At 46.5% G+C, this 20,261-nt stretch overlaps 2 protein-coding genes across 3 annotated transcripts; one reads left to right on the top strand and one right to left on the bottom strand.

The window, feature by feature from the left end:
- The first annotated feature begins 7 nt into the window (after positions 1-7).
- On the top strand, positions 8-7,328 carry zyg11 (zyg-11 family member, cell cycle regulator). Its single transcript, XM_079267573.1, has 18 exons — positions 8-410; positions 522-687; positions 922-1,133; positions 1,220-1,537; positions 1,660-1,773; positions 1,865-1,981; positions 2,069-2,209; positions 2,702-2,878; positions 3,942-4,006; positions 4,135-4,234; positions 4,315-4,365; positions 4,452-4,613; positions 4,763-4,810; positions 4,894-5,091; positions 5,191-5,243; positions 5,425-5,522; positions 5,642-5,816; positions 5,892-7,328. Exons 1-18 carry the CDS (start codon positions 387-389, stop codon positions 5,896-5,898), a joined length of 2,226 nt encoding a protein of 741 aa, XP_079123699.1. The 5' UTR covers positions 8-386; the 3' UTR covers positions 5,899-7,328.
- A 27-nt stretch (positions 7,329-7,355) lies between these two features.
- On the bottom strand, positions 7,356-13,631 carry echdc2 (enoyl CoA hydratase domain containing 2). 2 transcript variants are annotated; one of them, XM_079267572.1, is made up of 11 exons: positions 13,374-13,631; positions 11,081-11,148; positions 10,895-10,982; positions 10,698-10,784; positions 10,506-10,598; positions 9,705-9,761; positions 9,519-9,581; positions 9,279-9,403; positions 8,141-8,191; positions 8,024-8,071; positions 7,356-7,896 (listed from the first exon to the last, which is right to left on the bottom strand). In XM_079267572.1, exons 1-11 carry the CDS (start codon positions 13,615-13,617, stop codon positions 7,819-7,821), a joined length of 1,002 nt encoding a protein of 333 aa, XP_079123698.1. In that variant the 5' UTR covers positions 13,618-13,631; the 3' UTR covers positions 7,356-7,818. The 2 variants fall into 2 exon arrangements, with proteins under 2 accessions (XP_079123698.1, XP_079123697.1); XM_079267571.1 differs by having other exon boundaries at positions 9,519-9,761.
- Between the last annotated feature and the right edge of the window lie 6,630 nt (positions 13,632-20,261).

Below are 20,261 nucleotides of genomic sequence, written 5' to 3'. Positions count from 1 at the left end.
AATAGAAACTAACTAGCTGGCCGTTGAAAACCATATTCCTCCCTCCTGCTTACGTTTTTCCAGAGCTTCGGACGCAACGGGGATTAGTCGATATATATATATATTTTTTTAAAACATGAATTCCGCCACAGCAGGCACCTTTCGACGTGTTTGCACGGGGAGCGATTTTCCTCAACGGAGGCGACAACAAGTGAGCTAGCTAGCTGGTTAGCTTGCTGGCTAACGAACCGGTCGGTGCTCGCTCGTCGTCCTCCGGTCCTGGTTCTGTGTTGTTAGACAGGTTAGCGTGACGTCCGGCCCTCAGGCAGGTGGAGACTACAAACTGAAACTGCTAAAAACGGAGTCGTTTTAGCTTCTTTTTTTTTTGCCGAAATATTTTACAAACCATGGCCTGTAGTTTCCTAAACACGGTGAGTTTTTGTGCTCTTTAATCACGCCGTTGAAAAAAAAGTAAAACAACAAAGGACATTGAATGCATCTAACGGGTCCCCCCTTTTTTTGTTGTTGTTGTTGTTCTGCAGGATGAGGCGTCTCCACCGGCTCTGACGGACCTGTGCCTGACCCACGTGAGCCAGAACCTGGAGTGTTTTTGTGTGAAGCGCCCCGATGGCTCCCTGTGCTTCAGAGAGGCGGTGCTCTCCCCGCAGGAGCTGGCGGACCAGCTGCTGGCCAAGATGGCCACTGAAGGTAAACCTGGGCCCTTTTTAAAGACTAGTTCTTACACTTGTCAAATCACCTGTTGAACCGTCAAATATCAACCCCTGAAGAACATCAATACTGCATACTTAAAAAAAAAAAAAGCTACTTAATCTGATGGTATGTGTGTCCAAACCCTGCTGTTGGTAAACAGATGCAGCATTGTGCAAGTCCTGCTCAGCCCTGCATGAACCCAGAAATTAAGCGTGACTCATTCCACCGCAGGTCTGTTGAATGACAGCACCGTGGGTGTATTTCGGAACTGTGAATACCTGCGGCTGAGACGTGCCTGCATTCGTACGGCGCGCATCTCTGCGGAGGCCTTCCAGAAAGCCCTCTGCTCTCACAGACTGCTGGAGCTGGATGCCGCCAGGGTCAACGCGGACCTCACTATTCCTGATATCCTACAGGGACTGGCCTCCAATAAGTATTGTCAGGTAAAGTGAGAGTTTGTTTGAAGCACCCTCGATATTAAAAATAATTGAAAATTGTTTAATGTTTGTTTTTTCTCCCCGTCCTGCAGGAGTCCCTCCAGCGACTCGTCCTAACGGGTCTCACCATGTCCTCTCTGGAGGAACCGATCCGGCATCGCTTCAGCTCCCTCCAGGGCCTCCGCTCCCTCTCTCTGGCCAACGTCGACTTCTACGACTCCGGGCTCGTCGACGTGTGTTCGCTGCCTCGGCTGGAGAGCCTCGATCTCTCCAACACCTCGGTCACCAACCTGAGCCCGCTGCTGGGCCTGAAGGAGCGGCTGCGCTCGCTGACTCTGCACCAGCTGAAGAGGCTGGAGATGAGCACCGCTCAGCTGCTGGGAGTCATAGGCCAGTTGGACGTTTTGCAGGTTAGTGGGAGGAAGGAGCCGCGCTGTGTCTGCTATTAAACACGTTTTTATTTGATTGATTTGTACTCAGAATAACACTTTCTCCATGCTTGTTTTGTTCTTTACATCCACTGCCAATGCAGCACCTGGACATCAGCGATGATAAGCAGTTCACCTCTGACGTGGCTCGTCAGCTGCTTGGACAGCCAGGCATCCTGCCCGCTCTCCTTTCCCTGGATGTGTCTGGGAGGAAACAGGTGTGTGTGTGTGTGTGTTTATTTTTGTCTCTGGGCATTTCAGTTAGATAGCAAAGGAAGCATACGGGCTAAATGTGTGTGAACATCGCAGGTCACAGATGCAGCTGTCAAGGCGTTTGTGGAGGAGAGGCCGGGGATGACCTTTGTGGGACTTCTGGCCACAGATGCTGGGTTTTCTGACTTCCTCTCAGGAGAAGGAACTCTCAAGGTAGGTGTAGATGTTTGCGTTATCATTGCAACATTACGCATAGAAATGCAGGTTTGCTACAGAAAGCGGTGTCTTGTGTGTAAACAGGTAACAGGAGAGGCCTACGAGACCCAGATCTGCGAGGCCCTGCGCCGCTACAGTGAGAGGGAAGGGTTCGTGAGAGAAGCTCTGTTTCATCTGTTCAGCCTGACCCATGTCATGGAGAAACCGAGGCCCGACATCCTCAAGGTGAAACCACGTTGTACTTTGACGTTAAGTAATTTTTCTCATTTCAATTAATTTTTTTGCCTTATTTCAGAGAAAACAATGTAGATTGTCACATTACATTGTTTTAATAGTTAATATGAGGAACATCTAACCGGTTGTGAAGCAGTCTAATTGTAATAGTGATGCCTCTATGGGACCTACATCAGGGCGGGGAAGACTGTCGGACCCTGCTGCAGTGAAATTATTTCTAAAGGGCCTCTGGTGCTTTGAAACACTACCGCTTTTGTCCACAGGGACCGCCAAAAGCAACACAAAATGAAAGGTCCTCATAGTAGCTTTAAGCATTACATATAATGTCTGAACCACATATTTATCTGAGAAGCTCTGGGGTGTCATATTTCATTCTAGAGAGTTTTATGTCAAAGCCCAACACCCCCACTAGCTTTCCGCACACTTCCTCATCTGTCCATTTAACACAATATTATTTTCTTCTTCTCTTGTTTTTTTCCCTAGCTGGTAGTTTTGGGTATGAAGAATCACCCCGCCACTCTGAATGTCCAGCTGGCAGCGAGTGCCTGTGTGTTCAACCTGACGAAGCAGGACCTGGCAGCAGGAATGCCGGTGCGACTGCTGAGCACCGTCACTCAGCTTCTACTGGAGGCCATGAGGACGTTCCCCAACCACCAGCAGGTAGCTTCCATGCCTGCGCTGCCGTCGTAGTGGCTTACGTCGTGGATGATATCGATCACAATCAAACGTGAAAAAGGAAAAACCTGACAGAGTTTACAAGCACAGGGAACCCTGAGAAAAATGTTGTTTGCGTTTCCATCGAAGAGTTAATCCTCATGGAAAATAGATGTTATGATTAATCTTCATGTGCTGTTGAGCACAGATTGTTTTCAGCCAGTTCAGACTTTATCCCCAATATTAATATATTCTTCATTCCCACTCCTTGTGTCCATAAACAAACTTGAGACGTACGCCTAACCTCCCTGAACCAACTAGATCGCCGGCTGCAGACGGACACAAACAAGACGAAGAAGAAGTAATAAGTGAAGCTTGAGGGTGAGCTGGGAATGGAAGCCTTCTCCGACGCTGTGTTCAAAATTGTATATGAACATATTATTCATACTAAGCACGAGTTAAAATAGAGTACGAAGGGCGTTCCAACTGCTTAGAATGTGGATTTTGTTACAGTAAGTTACAGTAAAGAGCAGGAGCACGTGTGTGTAATGTACTCCAGTAAATGTATTTATTACTCAAATATAGAATGATTTCAAGTTTCTTCATAATAATACTGGAAAATATTAAATTAAGTGTCAAAGGGAATGTTGATTTGCATTTGTGAATGAACTGTTTTCAGTCGTCGGTAGCTCGGACCAGTGAGGTTGTGATCGATGAAGTCATGTGATGGAGAGTTTACTTAACTGCTGTTAAGCGTTAATTCAGTCGGCAGGATGAAGTTCGCGGTGGACTCTCTGTTAGTTTAGTAAAATCCCAGAGAGGACAAGAAGAATTGTTTTGCAAACTCGCCTCATCGCGTCGGCCTGTTGTGTTGGGGAACTTCCCACAGCCCCAAAGACAGTGCAGCTTCCCTCTTTATTTGTTTTCCTCACCGTGAATGGAGAGCAAATAGAGAATGCAGTGCAATGCGAGACCATTGTGCTTTGTGAACCATTCATGAAATATTCAAATCCGTGTGACCTTCCCTGGAGCTTTGGACTGATGGCTGTTTTGGTTTCTCCGTCTGCAGCTGCAGAAGAATTGCCTCCTGTCTCTGTGCAGCGATCGCATTTTGCAAGAGGTTCCATTCAACAGGTGACAAATGCAAATACCACAAAGTCTTTTGAGAAGGACTAAATGTATGAAAGATTGACACGGTCATATCAAACAAAGGTTGTCTATGTTTACAGTAGAAGCGCTTTCCTCCTCTCTGTGTGTGGCAGGTTTGAAGCTGCCAAACTGGTGATGCAGTGGCTCTGCAACCACGAGGACCAGAACATGCAGAGGATGGCCGTGGCTATCATTTCCATCCTGGCTGCTAAGGTAAAAGTTATACTGTATTTGTATCACGTGTGCTTTCTTGTTGTGTTCTTCCTAAACGCGAAGACTTTTGCATTTCCCAGCTGTCCACAGAGCAGACGGCTCAGCTGGGAGCAGAGCTGTTCATAGTGAAGGTACAGTTCCCGTTTCGGATCTGATCGTTTCATAATAAACAATGATCTTTTTCATTTGCTAATATGCTCTCTCTCCCTTCCTGCAGCAACTGCTCCACATTGTGCGTCAGAAGGCCACTCAGGGCGTAGTGGACGCCACCCTCAAGTTTACGCTGAGTGCACTCTGGAACCTCACCGATGAGTCGCCGACGACCTGCCGCCATTTTATCGAGAACCAGGGCCTGGACCTGTTCATCAAAGTTCTCGAGGTACACAGAGATGTCCACATGTAAATAAACAGCAAGCGCTGCCTACGAAACAACTCTGGAGCAGATTAGCATGCTCGTCAATCATCACATGTAGAAGTATGCGTGACTTCGGGGGCCGGCTGACTCACTGTTTTCCTCCCCCTCCGCAGTCCTTCCCCATCGAGTCCTCCATTCAGCAGAAGGTTCTCGGCCTGCTGGTGAGTTCACCGCTCGCTCATTGCCCTTGATAGAAACGGAATTACTTTATTAAGACACCATTATTCCCCTTTTCGCCGTGTAGAACAACATAGCGGAGGTCGGGGAGCTGCACGTGGAGCTGATGGTGCAGGGCTTCCTGGACCACATCAGCATCCTGCTGCACAGCCCAGAGGTGGAGGTCAGCTACTTCGCCGCGGGCATCCTGGCACACCTGACGTCACGAGGAGAGGACGCCTGGACGCTCAGCCGAGAGCTTCGGGCCTCGCTGCTGGCGGAGCTGGTAGGAAACCGCGAAACCACTTCCTGCAACATGGATACCGCCATTACTGTTATTTAAAAACAGGTTGTTTGAGTCGTCTGCATTTTTGTGTCTTTCTAGCATGACGTCATCATGAAGTGGCCCGCGCCCGAGTGTGAAATGGTGGCCTACAGGTGAGACGCAGCTTCATCTCAAGTTATTTTCATACAATACTCAATCTATTTAAAATGTTCTTTATGTTGAGCTTTGTACCTTTTAGTCAGAACATGCTTTTCTTAAGCCATAGATGCACAGTGAAGGACATGTGACATAGACTAAATACTAAATATATTCTTTTTGTTTCTCGTTCTTTAGGTCATTTAACCCCTTCTTTCCCCTGCTGGAGTGCTTTCACACCCCCGGTGTCCAGCTGTGGGCGGCCTGGGCCATGCAACACGTCTGCAGCAAGAACGGTGAGACGGACACGGACTAGTTTAATAAATTAGGCCATTCAATCGCAATCCACCGCCATCTGTGGAGGCAGTCGCTCGACCAAGCGGCTGACAGACTTGGATGTTGTGTGTTTCTGCAGCCGCTCGCTACTGCAGCATGCTGCTGGAGGAGGGCGGCCTGCAGCAGCTGGAGCGCGTTCATACGAACCCGCAGACCCACAAGGACGTCAAGCTGTTGGCTAAGAGCATCCTGGAGAGCCTGCAGCGCCACAGAGCCCGCACCGGGCAGCCCGCCGCCACCATCGCCTCGCTGAGGTAAAGACTCACGCGCTGAGTACTGATCATGGCGCTGGAGGTCTTTCGGTCTTTTTTACATTTTTTCTCTTTCAGAAAATGAGGCTCCCGGACCAAGAGTGAGCCGACTCCCACCACAGAGGGGACGTCATCAAGGAAACACTAGAGGACAAAGACTCCGCAATTCTTTGCACACACACACACACACACACTAACTTTATTTATTTTCTTTTGTTTGTTTCTTGTGATTGAAAAAAATGGTTTGTCTGAATCCGGTCGGTTTAGCTCATTGGATATATACGCATGATGCCGCTTTGAGCTCGTGCATGCTGGAGTTTGTCTGAATGCTCGCACCGCGCCAGCTTGTTAGTTTATGGCTGAAACTCACGCCTCTGGGTCCTCAATACTGCTGCTGCGCTCCTCTTTATTCAGTCTTTCTTGCCAGCTAATGCCTTTGATTTGATGCGAGGGGACACTCGCCTGAGGGCGGTGTTCACTGGGGTCAAATAGTCCAAACGTTAAAGATGAAAACCGAAACTAAACGCATCTCTTTGAGAAGCTCCAGTTTATTTACTTTCCTCAACGTTTGCCAGCCGCTAAATCAGAAGATCCAGAGTAGAGTTCTGAGTCAATTGTATCTGGGGATTTGTAAGCGTCCCCTCTGGACACGAATGGCAATAATGATGTTTGGTCAGTGTAGTGGTGACAGATTTACACGTGTATTGTGGAGTCACAGCCGTGTTTTCTCTTTGTATATGTGCGTATGTTCGCTGTGCTGTCATATGCGTGTCACATTGTGAGACAGCGCTTCGGTGTGAGCATGTGTGTGTATGTAGGTCTGTACAAGTAGCTGCATTTTTAAAATCAATAAACGTGGATGTGATTTGTACATAATAGAAAATGAGAAACAGGACGTCGGGTTGTTCAGTGTTGGTTGCATGGAAATTATTATACTGTGTTCCATTGTTCATCTGAGAGTTATGATTAAGAACAAAGTAAACAGAAATATTCATGAGTGGAAACATTAGTATCCCACCAGGTCCACTTCCACTGTCCAGAGCAGCTGACCGTTGAGCCACATCCTCTCATTCAGGCCCCAACAGCCTCCTCTATGCAATCAAAACTAATGTTGCTTATAAAACCGCTGTCAAACCCTGATTCAGTCCCGATACGACTCGTTGGAAGAGATACGATATTGGGCTACTTAATGGTACTCTAAAAACAAACAGCAGTCAGCAACACACACATCACCTCATCCGCTCAGTGGATTATTGTTTTCTGTGCATCGATTGTGGTATGAGCTTGCTAGTCGTGCATGAGCTGGCAGAGAGCAGCAGAATCTGCGCGTGGTTCTGTTTCCGTTGCTCCTGATGCGTCGGATTATTCAGCAGAGCCTCCGAACATCGGCCAGTGTCAGTTTAATTCAAGATGGAAGATCTAAAAAGTTAAAGATCCTGTGCGTCTGTTAGGACTGTGCCATGTTGCTGCTGGGTCACGTTACCATGTCTGGAAATAAAGAACGTACATTCCCATAAACTGGAGATGACACTTTGTGCGATTTGTCTTTTTATTCCAAAGATGACATGAAGAAGTACGGAATGTGTGAATTAAACGTTAAAACCTTTTTTTTTCTCATTCAATTAAAATCTATGGAAGTAGCAATGACACATAATGAGTTAGCATCTCAAAATAATGACACTCAATATTTTGACTTCGTATCTCAAAATAGTTAGAAACTTTCCTAAAATAATGATTGAGTCGGCTCTCAAAATAATGACACATTCGTCATTGTTTTGAGAAAGATTCTCATTTTCAGAAGTTAACTCATTTCTCATCACGGTGGCTTCCATAAAAGTCTCCCTCCATCAGTCATCCTGAACGTCACAAAACACTGGTGCTGACCTCCACTAGTGCATCGACGCAGTGGCTCGGATGCACACACCAAATCAATGGGTGTTAATGGTCTACCAGACATGAGGTTTTATATGCGAGTCTGTGAGAGAATTCAACAGTGCAAAAGAGTTTATTCCCCTGTGTAGCGCGGGGGTCTCTTCTCTAGGAAGGCAGCCATTCCCTCCCGTCTGTCCCGCGTGGAGATGACCTGACAACAGAGAGGACGGGTTACATGAATGTGTAACGCATCACGGGGATCATTAGCGTCCGACACTCAACCATCACGCAAAATGATGTTTTCAAAGCATTAGAGAAGCAACGGGAGTCGGCCTTACCCGAGCGTAACACAGCCTCTCTATCGCCATCGCTGCACTGATGTCGACCTGGAAGAGACAGATGTCAGTCACCACCATCACTGATGTAAAACATTAAATCCATGAATCACGCGGTACCTCAATGCCTCTGTTCACCGCCTCTTTTGCCAGCCGCACAGCGATGGGAGCCTGGCCAACAGGAAGGAAAGACCGTTAAAGCCATCGCCATGAAAGGGAAATATGTCCGGCACAGAAAGCAGAAGAACAACCAAAACAAACACAAAATAAAACAAATGAACACTTCTGGTATGTTGTGATATATTCTGACTCTGCAGGAGTCAAATCTAGGAACATAACCCCGATGATGTCACATCTCTCGGCCTGGGCTCGGCAACATGTTTATGACAGAAAGCGTTTGAAAGACGCGTTTGTTAACAAGGAGGGGAGGGACGAAAGACAGAGATTAGTTGCATTATGGGAAATGTAGTGCGTGTCTTTGGAGCACGGATTCTGACCACTGTTTGTTGTTTTTAACTGTATTTTGCTCCAACAAGGAACTTTAATCTTGAGTTGATTTTGGCAGTCGCTGTGAATAAAAGCGAGAGTGTCTCCGAGCACCAGAGTCCCTTTAGAAAACCTCCTGGTACTGCAGCAGGGTCTGCCTCGGTCCTGGTTCTGGTTCTCCCGAGCCCTCTGGTGAATCTTAACATCGTCTGACACGATCACAGGCATGAAAACAACTGTATAGAAATAACCAGTATTCTCGCTGAGGGTCTCGTCTGCTGATGTAGGTCCTATCGAGGCATCAGTACTGAATCAAGACTGTTTCATTACCAGTTAAAAGTTCCTCGCAATAACTTGAAATAGCACTCAAATGCAACAGTTGGGACTGCGAAACATTTACACACTGAAGCCTTTTTCTCCCGAGGCCACAACAACACGAAGAGAAAAATCCTCGGGCTCAAGAAGCTCATTATCTCCTCCGTGCTACCTCACTTTCATTCAATGCAAACTCCCGTCAATCACTAAATCCACATCAACACAGGCATGCCTCAGTTTGTGTGTGTGTGTGTGTGTGTGTGTGTGTGTGTGTAGTGCTATTTGCGGTCCATTTCTCCACTTGACTGCCACTCTGGCCCTGCAAACTGAGGGCATCTGAGCTGGAGTGAAAGAAATATGGAGCGACAGAGGGCCTGGAGAGAGGGAGGAGATGGGAGAGAGAGAAAACACAAGGGAAGGGAGTGAAGAAGAAGAAGTGTGTGTTTTGCTCTCTAACCTGGGGCAGTATCTCTCTGGCCAGGCTGAGCGCCTCTGCGTACGCAGCGTCTCCGCTCTGGTTCTGTTCAACAGCTCTGTTCACGAGCCCGATCTCCAGAGCCGTCTGTCCTCCCACACGCCTACCTGACAGACAGACAGACAGACAGACAGACGGGTCAAAGTGTGACACACAAAGCCCCTCGCTGAACAAGAACCATCCTGTGTCGACAGCGACGTGTCAGCGTTCCTGTTACACCACCTGTGAAGATGAGCTCTTTGGCCAGAGCGATGCCGACCGTCCGCGGCAGCCGCTGAGTGCCCCCTGCAGGACAGAACCACCTCAAGGTTAACGTCTCACAGCTGCTTCGTCTCTCTCCATACATGCACACTCGGTACTTTGCGAGGTCTTTTTTTTTGTGTGTTTTGTGACCTCTCATCGTCTTACCCGCCCCCGGGAGCAGCCCCCGCGTCGTCTCAATCAGACCCATCTGTGCAGTGTACGCTGAAACACACACACATACACACACACACACACACATAGAGGGCAGTTGAAGGTCTCTGTGCTGCTGAGAGCCATTAAGGTGTGGGGGGGTGTGGGTGTGTGTGTGTGGGTTGGGGGGCGTAAAGTCTGACTGATGCCTCTGACGCAAACACCTGCTAACCAAGCCCGTCGGCGCTCAGCCAATCACCAGCTGCCACGAGCTCGATGGCACGAACAGCTGGGCAGATGTGTCTGGCCTCGGCAGCCATCATTAGTCCCCTGAGCTCAGCAGCAGATCATTAAGACCGCGTGCAACGGGAACGACAGCAGACTTGTGTTTTAGCTCGACCGCGATGTCGAGATGTTTTTGTTTAAATAGCTCAAAAGCTTAACCCCTTCACATCTGGTTTCAACCTTTAGTTTTCAGATTCTGTAATTACCTATAATGAATGAAAACATTGATAAATGGTTCTAGAGGTGACGAGACAGAAGCTTCCGTCCTGACCCTTTCTAACAGTTGAATTGATTGAGAACCACTGCTCTGATCGACACCGATGGGTTAACGGAGGCCTGTCACTCTAGAACAATGGCCGCTGCTGTCGTCCACCGTCCCGCTGAGCCACTGATCCGACACGAGCGGACCGGTGACGGCTGGTGAAGAGAACATGACGCCCCCTTTCACACACAGTTAACGTCACCTGAGGGGACATTAAATGTGCTCAAAAAAGGAAAACGCGGACTCATCCAGTTCAGAGGTTCACTCACCGGCAGTGCGGAGGTCACAGGCCATGGCCAGCTCCAGCCCGCCTCCCAGGGCGACGCCGTCCATCGCCGCGATGGTCGGCATGGGCAATGAAGCTGCCGGGGCGTTACAACAAACAGAGGAGGGTTCATAGATGAGACACACACACATCAGCGCTGGGACTCACTCTTCACCTCACACGCTCTCTTTCTTACCGATCTGAGTCATGAGCGATCGCAGGCCGTGAACAAACAGATCGGACTCAGCGTGGTTCATCCCGGCCCTCTCCTTCAGGTCTGCACCTATGATAACGTACACCGTCGCACGTCATTTAAAAACAGCCTTTGAGCACAGATCCAGAGGCACGGCAGGTTTTTTTGGGGGCGGGGTTTCAGACGCTCTGGACACTTACCTGCACAGAAAACACCCGGCACCAAACTCCTGAAGACGACCACGAGAGCGGCTGAGTCACAGGACAGAGTGGACACCAGATTTTTCATCTGCACACACGGGACACGGTGTCTCAGTCAGTGTGTGTGTGTGTGTGTGTGTGTGAAAGAGACAGGTGATGATGATGATGATGAAGGGGGCTGCTCACCTGTGACACAAACACGTAGCCCAGAGCGTTTTTTTTCTTGTGTCGGCACAACAACACCTCCACTATGCCTGAGGAAGAGAGAGCAGCAACTTACGTTAAGTCTGTCGATGCTTCTACATGTTGCTCAGTTATTGATGTCAGAACTACGGAAGCCCTGAGCGGCAAGTGAGAGAAAGAAATGAATCTGGTGATCCATTTTTATGAAGTCTGATTACAATTTAGTTTCTCTCCTTCGTTTATAATTTCAAAGTATTTAGATAATAACAGAGTAAGTTTGTCAGGATTTTTTTCAAAATAAGTATCTTGTTTATTTCCATCTGTGTGACAGGCGGATAAAAGACATTTTGTCAGGTGAATGTTTTTTTTGTCAGAATAATTTTTTAAGTTGTTGTTGTTGTAATACTCATTTCGGCCACAGGAGGCAGAACTGCACCTCTACCACATGTTCTCAATAGATAGGACTAAAAGCATTACTATTTCCTTACAGGTGAGTTTAAATTGACATAGCTAGCACACACAGAAATATAAGTACCTTGTGTTTGGGGGGGGGGGGGAATGTAATCTTATCCTTAAATCATAAACCCAGGAGAGACGGATTAGAGAATCCGACTCCACTTTCACTGAGCTACCTAATTATGATGCGACGGCGGATGTCACTGACGTGGGTGTGCCATGGAGAAACTACAACAAAGGACTACAAAAAGCACAACTAAAACATGACCCCATTCAATCTGCTGCTCAACAGCCTGCAGGTTATATAAAGAGCTGCTTTTGTGAGAGGCTGCTTCACTTGTGGTGTGAAGAAGAGAAACCGGAGTTCCTTCCTTCCTGCTGCTGTTACACTGAATCAACACGCTTCAAACCGATAATTCACTCGAGGAACAACAATAAAACTGTTCAATATCAATGTTTCCTTTATGCAATAACGTAGATTCAACGGTTCGGTTCTATTTAGCTTTTTAACCGTTTAGTAATTTATCATAGGCCTAGCTTGCTTTTTGTTCTTTTCACTGGTGGTTCTTGCTTTTGAGAATTTGTTCATTGTTTACTATATTTACTGTTTATTTACATGTTCAAGGTAAATAAATAAATACATATAAAACGATACAAAAGGCTTGTCACTGTCTATTCATTCATTAACATGAATGCTGTATGAGTAATTATTAAACCTGTGGAAGAGAAGCATATCTTTTGTTTTCGTAGGTCGAATGTTGCGTCACTTTAAAATGCTGCAAGGCATTGTGGGCCTGCTTTATCTACCGTCCTTTCATAAAGGAAGGTCCAGTGTTTGCTATGCTAAAGGAGCTAATAAAGGAAGCATTGAAGCACCTTTCCTTAGCATTTAGAGTGTTACCATGGCGACCACTTCGATACTTCCGGGTCATTTCACTCAGTTAGGAACCTTTCTAAGCAAAAATGGAATATTCCTCAGCAGCCCAGAATTGTTCCTTCTCTCACACTGGCCTCTCAGGGCTTCCGTACATGTACTATGTCATGAATACAGTCAAGTCAGTGTGGAAGTCTATTCCTGTCTGAGAAAGAAGTAGAGCAGCAATAACTTAAAGAAAAATAGCACATTCTATGATCAAAGGGATTCAATAAACGTTCATGGATTCTTGATGAATGGACAGGAACTATTTTGATCATCCTCATCATCTTATATTGTAAGCGATTGAATATTTTTTGTTTTGGAAAATAGCTGGAGTTCTAGGAAACTGATGTGAGCTGATGTGGGTTGTTTTTTAACAGATAATTATGAAAATAGTAGATTAATAAATAAAATTAATCATTTTCAGTTGCAACCCTATTTGAAAAATATTGCCTCCATAACTGACATTTGAGATCATTTCGCATTGATTTTCTTATTAAGCTTCATGTGTTTAATAATTAACTTGCCACGAGTGACCTTCCTTAAAGTCACAGCATTTTAGAGAAATGCTTTGAGAATATTTTATGTGAACAAATAAACATTTCGTTTTCCATATTGTTGTCCATATATTCCTCTACAGAGAATCATTTATATAATAACTCAAATAATTAAACAAGCTCCCTCGATACAACTTACCATTTGAATAATTTTCCAGAAATAAAAACCACTTGTGGGACTATAACCTGTTCTTCTTCAGTACGTAAGCATGTCTACATGTATTTGTGCAGAAACTGCATAAAGTATAGAACAGCATGCGGAAGTATCACACGGATCCCTGAGAGTTTCCTGTGCATGTTCACTGAATGGCGGGTTCGTCAGTGTGCATTTGAACAACGTTGAATCCCTCAAGCGTGTCCCTCCTACCCTTGTCTTCCCCCTCTAACCGCTTCACATCCACCTCCACCGGACCGGCCGCCTGCGTGTGCTGCCCGCGGCTGTGTGCGCGACAGCACGCCGTCAGAGGGCGGCCGTCACCGGCCAGCAGCGGCGGCGATCCGCCCCGGGGGACCAGAGCGGACGTTCGGCTGTGCGTGTCCCGCAGAATCACTCCATTCCACGGCCCCGACGAGCACCTGCGACCTGCGAGTCTGCGGAGGAGGGTTGCCATGTTTGTTGCTGTTCAGTTCTCAGAAGCAGGAAGATCCAGCAGAGCAGCAGGAAGTGGGCGTTTCTTCCCGCGAGAGGAGGGACTTTCAAATCAGCGGACGGTTTCAGACAGGTTCATAAAGCTGTACACACCAGAGAAACACGCGCGGAGGACACGGACATGCTAAAGGCCCCACCAACTCTGCTGTACATAGAAGACATTATAGAAATGAGTTGTTCAGCCTCTTTTTGTTTTGTGTCTCTTTGTAGTTGTTTGTGTCTTTTAGTGGTTGTTTTGTGTCTCTTTGCGGTTGTTTTGCCCCTTTTCATAGCTGTTGTGAGTGTGTTTGCAGTCATTTTGTGCATCCCATAGCAGCTATTTTGCATCTTTTACTTGTTTGTGTCTCTTTGCGGTTGTTTTGTCTCTGTTCATAGCCATTGTTTGTATCTTTGTGGTCCCTCTTGTGAGTTATTGCAGCTCTTTTGCATCTTTTTGTAGTTGTTTTGGACTATTTGTAGTCTTTTTGTGTCTCTTGTAGTCCCTTTGTAGTTGCGTTGTGAGTCTTATTGTGGTCTCTTTGTGCCTTATTGCAGCTGTTTTCCATCTCGAAGTTGTCTTGCTCTATTTGTAGTATTTTTTGTGTCGCTGTAGTTTGTTGGTCTATTTGTAGTCTTTTTGTGTCTCCTATAGTCATTTTGAGTCTCTTTGTAGTGGCATTGTGTCACATTGTTGTCGTTTTGCCCCTTTTCATAGTTATCGTGAGTCTCATTGTGGTCTTTGTGTCAATTTGCAGCTGTTTTGTGTCTCTTTGTAGTTTTTTCTGTCTCTTTATTGTCTCCATGTAGTCATTTTATATTCTTTCGTGGTCATTTTGAGTCTCTTCCTGGTTCAGTTACATTTTGTAGGTGAAGTCCAGGGAGGCCCCTGGGCCTGCTCCTGGTAGGCCTGTTCAATAATCCATCCATGCAGAGAGCTAAAACATATGACATTCTAAAAATGCATCATTCATGCCTGAAATGATGAACTGATTTTGGTATCAGGATTTATTTATTTATGCATCCAGCATCTGTCCTGTCTCTTGAGTGTCCGGTCTTCGGGCAGACAAAGTTGAGGTCAGGTTTTCCGTCACGCTGCCCGTGTCTAGCCTGACCATGCATTATTGAGCAGGACTTTACAGGTTATGCAATTACACAGTCCGTGTGATGACACAACAGTCTGAGCAGAGAGAGCCCGGTGTGTGTGTGTGTGTGTGTGTGTGTGTGTGTGTGCGGTCCAGACGTAATATAAATATTGTTATTGTAACAGATCGACTGTGAAATAAAGTTATTTTAGCAGTCACGTCTGATTTAATTCATATCAATCTGATGACTTCCCTTCTGCCACAGCGAGCTCATTTTATTGCCTTTCGGTTTTGTTTATTCTTCCCGATTGACATGGATGCCAGTGACTCTGGCCAGTGAATCATATTCATTTGTAACTGAGATGTAAATTCATCCCACGTGTAGAGCGTATGGCCTCGTGCTGCAGGGTGCCGGGTCAGGAAGGTGAGCGGGCTTAAGTGGAGCTGAAACTAAAACCATAACCGAGTAGAAACACATCTATCACACGTATGTTTTACTGACGTACATTCGCCCGCCGCTCAGATACAGATCGGGTAAAACGGAAATAAAGAGACAGTAAGAGATCCGAAGAGGTCATCCGAGAGGTAAACAGAGATCACTCAGGTTGAAGTCTGCAGATTCTGTTGCAGTGAAGTGAAATGTCACCTGGTGACGGATTTCTAAGGTTCGGCTCTGGAGGCCGACAGGCTGCTTCGATTTGATGTCTGGCGTGCGTTGCTGCGTATTCCTCCTCTCACGTGTACGTGCCTTGAGATGGAGTTCTGATGGTGGATGACGTTTGAGTGACGGACACCGAGCCTGATGGTCCGTGACGATCGGTCCGTCCCCGGAGAAGACACGCGGATTCGGCACACATCAGCAGCAGCAGCAGGAACACGACTCTGAGCACACACACAGGACGGGGGATGCCATTAATCATCACAACAAAGGAGAAGGGTTGTTCTGTGCAGTGTGTTTTTAGTGAGTTTGCACTATCTTCTCCTGGCTTCGACTGGACAGGTTTACACCCTCCGTCTGTGCCAACAAACATCTTATGGCGCATTCAGGCCCAACGTCCACACTCACACTGCACGTTCCAGGGAAAGTCCATTATGTTTCGACGTTTTGAGCCCTTTTTATGCACAGGCTTTCCATAACTCCGCATTTATGCAGACTTCACCTCAGGGAATTACCCACAATTCATAGCTTTGTGATGGTAAAACACGGGGCTACCAGGGGGAAGCCAAAGGCGTAAAGAGCACAGCCCTGCATCCAAAATGTGCACAGAATACATAAACATTAAAGATTTGAAATGGTCCATAAAAACACCATCATCAACCCTTTCTTTTAATTTAGCTTATTGAAGCTGTTTTTAATGAAAACTAGCTCACATGTATTTATACCATTTCAAACCTTTGCAGCCATTTACCAGGTTGATCTGATGCTTTAGGCTTCACTCGGGCCTGAAGCTGATGCCAGCCGCACAGCAGTTCCCCTCCTATCCTGCAGGGGTCAGCCTCGTACCAGAGGGTGGATTGGAGGTTTGTTTTCTTCTGTCACTCTTCTGCTCCCTTTGCCGCCACCACTCATGTCACATCACAATGGGGCCTTTGCCAGCGGATTCCATCATCATCATCTCACGGTGTCAGCGGTGGACTGCCGTAGTCCAAAAGACACCAACGCACCCTAATACTCCTTTTCCAACAAACGGATTGAGTGACTGCCCGTGTGACAGCCACTCTTCCGCAGCCTCATCAAAGCCCGGGGCCGAGCTCGGGCCTGGTGACGGGGGCACGAGGCCGGGCATGAGTCAGAGGGAGTGAGTGGCGTCCTGTTACTGGAGCTGTCTGTCATGAGCGAGACAGCGCCGGGCCCGGGGCATGTACAGTGCGTCTGACGTTTTATCACAGATAAAAACACATAGTTCTCCATTTTTAAGCTCAGTCTACAATTATGGACTTTATCGCACAGTCAAATATGATAAAAAAAAAAGAAAAACATCCCTGAGGCAAGGCTGTTTTTAACTCGTGTTCGGAGCTAATTTACTGATGAAACCGTGGAAGAAAACAACCCTGCCGTGTCTCTTCCTGTTTGTGTGTGTGTGTGTGTGTGTGTGTGTGTGTGTGTGTGTGTGTGTGTGTGTGTGTGTGTGTGTGTGTGTGTGTGTGTGTGTGTGTGTGTTCGCAGTGGGAGGATTAGTGAGGGAGATAAAGAATACAAGCGAAAATGTTTATTCGGGGTGAATTTGTTTGTGAGTGTCAGACGAGTGGGGCTGTCATTACGTGAGCACACCAACCCCACTGAAGTGCACATCAGTTCTGCTGTTACAGCAGAAGCAAAACCCATCAGCGCCTGGTGCTATTCCACTTATTTTACTTTCTGCCAACAAATCTCATTAAAAAAACAAAACCAACCATAATTTGATCCAACAAAGAAAATGTCGCTGTAGCACATTTCCCACTGGACAAAAAAGAACCCCACTTAAACCTGGCTTTTGTCTGTCGTGGGGAAAGGTTACCATCGGCATTTATTCCCGAGACAAATGACTCGATGAGCGGCAGTGATGGAAATGTGACGCACTAATTTCCCCTTTTCCTGCGCTTTCTTTGTCATCTCAGCCACAAATTCTGTCCGTCTCCGTCCAAGCAGCGCCCGAACATCGCGACAAATTAGTCGGCAACGAGTTCGAAAGAGAGACTGATAAACGTAGCAAAAACGTAGTAAAAACGGAGTAATGTGGACATGGCATGAATAAAAAGAAGCAGCCGCTGTAACATTTTCACTGTTCACTAACTCTGTTTCTTGAATGCGACAAGCCAAGAAAAAGGAAAAAACAAAAAACAGAAAGACATACAAAGGAGTCTGTCGGCTATTTCTAACGTCAACCACGCTCTCCTCCGCAACCTGACGAAGCGGTTTTGTTGCCTAAACCACGATGCTGGGAGGGAAGGGAGGCACGTGGAGATCCAGAACCAGGACTGAGTGCGGCAGACTGTCAGACCCCCCCCCTGCAGTAAAATGAGAGGTTTTCTAACGGGAGTCTGGCAGCTGCAGATCTTTACGACACAAAGTGGTGGTGCCCGTGTAAGCACGGCAGCTTTTGTCCACAGGGGGCGCCAGAATCAACGCAAAATAAAAGTTCCTGTAGTAACTTTAAAGAGGAATGTCTTCAGTTCAGCGGGAATAATTTGGCTTCAAGCTGAGAGCGACAGACGGGGAAGGAACGTCGGAAGGTAGACGAAGTGACGAGATGTACTAACACATTTTAAAACATTGTATAATAACAACATAAATAATTATCCCTTAAGATGTGTTCATGTAATGTGGAGCATGTTCAGTAAATGATCCATGCACAGCACTTAAACTAAACTATATTCGATGTTCAACCAATTCTATTCTTTACTGAGGAATTATAGGCCACAAATAAAATAAAATGTCAATTTCAGATGCTGTGTTTTTATGTTTCATCTTCTCAGAGCACACACACACACACACACCATCCAGTATAAAGGCAGTGAGGGTGACTGATGGAGGATCGCACTCTTGGTTTAGCATTAGAATGATGGAGTTGGTTATTGTGCTGGAGGAATAAAAGAGCCTCTGACTCAGTGGATAGATGGTGGAGCAGGATAGGAGAAGAGTTACGGCCATACTGAGCCACACTGAGGAAGAGCTACAGGTGGAGGAAGAGAAAGAGGCAGAGGAAAACGTTGAACCTGTCATTGTTTAGTCCAGGGACGCCTCCAAAGCAGAAGCTACAACATGTGAGGTGATGGTTGTGAAGTGACGGCGAGTGACACCTCTGATGGGGAGGTCGAGGATCAGACCGGCTGTCTGGCAGTTGACAGCCGACACTGCGTGCACCCTTATTAAAAAGTAAAGATGAGGCCCACACGTGCACACACACACACACACACTCACAAGGGAACATCCGAGCAGACAAAAACAACACAAAGTGCACACACACAACCTTACAAACACAAGACCTCCAAATAGCATGTAACTGACACACACACACACTAACATGGGAATACACAAGCACCTCTGGAAGCTGACACCGTTTGGAGCAGTCAGTCAGGGAGGAAAGTCGCGTTAATGATTCTGAGAACACGATCCGGAGAGGCCATTTAGACAGCAAAGTCCACGACGGAGGGATCAGGAAGGTGTTCGTTCTCGCCCTCCAGGCTGCTCTGCACTCGGCGGAGCTTTCCTAAACTTAATTTAATTTAATTATTTCCTACCCCGATAATCATTTAACAACCTCCTCTCAGGGAAGTACTGAGCCCATGCTGGCTGGAAACTTTAAAGCAATAGCTTCACATTTTGGGAAATTCACTTGATGAAATAATATATACCACTTTCATATCTGTACAGTGAAAATGAGCTGCAGAAACAGTCACAACCCTCTGTAAAGCATCATTTTGTCGTTTTACCAATTAAATAAAGTAGATATAACGTGTTGATCGGTGAACGTTAGAGGCGCTGGTGTTTGTAAGATAAGAAAGAAACATGTCGAGCTTTCCCTTTAAGTCTGAATTACACAACATCTGGGAAAACAGGATAAAAGCTTTCATTGATTGGCTGTAATGATGTAATGACAGTGACATCTGTTTGACCCTTGAAGAAAGCACTCTTAAAAAATGCATTCATATTGCATCCAAAAAGGAGTAGCTCGTAAATGATCAGTAATTATACTAATTATTAGAATATTGAAGTCTCTTTAATGACTTTAATTACAGCTAATCATTCATTATTTATTCATGCTAATCATTATTATTTATGCAGTCAAAGGAACATACCAGCATGACAAATCTATGGTTGTGATGGCAACGATCACGCCATTTAGCATTGAAATGCAAGACATCTTAAATGAATCCGTCATATTAATCCAAAGTCTTTAACTGCTTTTGTTCCATTGAATGACACAGTGATGAGACGTTGGCAGCAAAATGTGGACGCCTGAATGTGTGACTTCCCAAATAAAATATTTAAGTTTGACAAAAAAAAGAAAAAAACACACAATAATCCAATTTGATGTCAACAAGACATTGGGGGGACAGAATGAGGAGACACTGGGCCACATGGGATAAGATAGGCCTGTTAAATAGAGGATGCTGCGCACGTGCACACAGAGTGAGAGAGAGAGAGGGAGAGAGAGAGAGAGAGAGAGAGAGAGAGAGAGAGAGAGAGAGAGAGAGAGAGAGAACCTGTCTTCTCATTACTTTGAGTTCCTCTGGACGCCTGGTTTTCTCAGCAAGAAGAGCGCCGCCTGCTGACGTCACCATTGCAATCAAACCAGCGCCAACTCACGCGCAACACAAACACAAAGCACGCACGTGTGTGCGCGTGTGTGTGCAGAGCTGCAGAGTGTGTGCGGTGCGCACGGGGAGGCGGAGCGCAGGGGGCGGGAGGGGGGAGAGTGGGATCACCACAGCGCAGCGGAGAGTCAGAGCACAGAAGCGGTCTGAGCTCAGGAGTAGAAGCACGCGCAACTCTCTCCATCGCGCGACTCGTGTGCCGGCCAGCAGTGAACGACACGCACACACTCAGACCAACACAGTCAAG

This window comes from Melanostigma gelatinosum (assembly GCF_949748355.1).
Source record: "Melanostigma gelatinosum genome assembly, chromosome: 4".
Taxonomy (NCBI): Eukaryota; Metazoa; Chordata; class Actinopteri; order Perciformes; family Zoarcidae; genus Melanostigma; species Melanostigma gelatinosum.
This window is presented reverse-complemented; position numbering and strand designations above follow the sequence as displayed.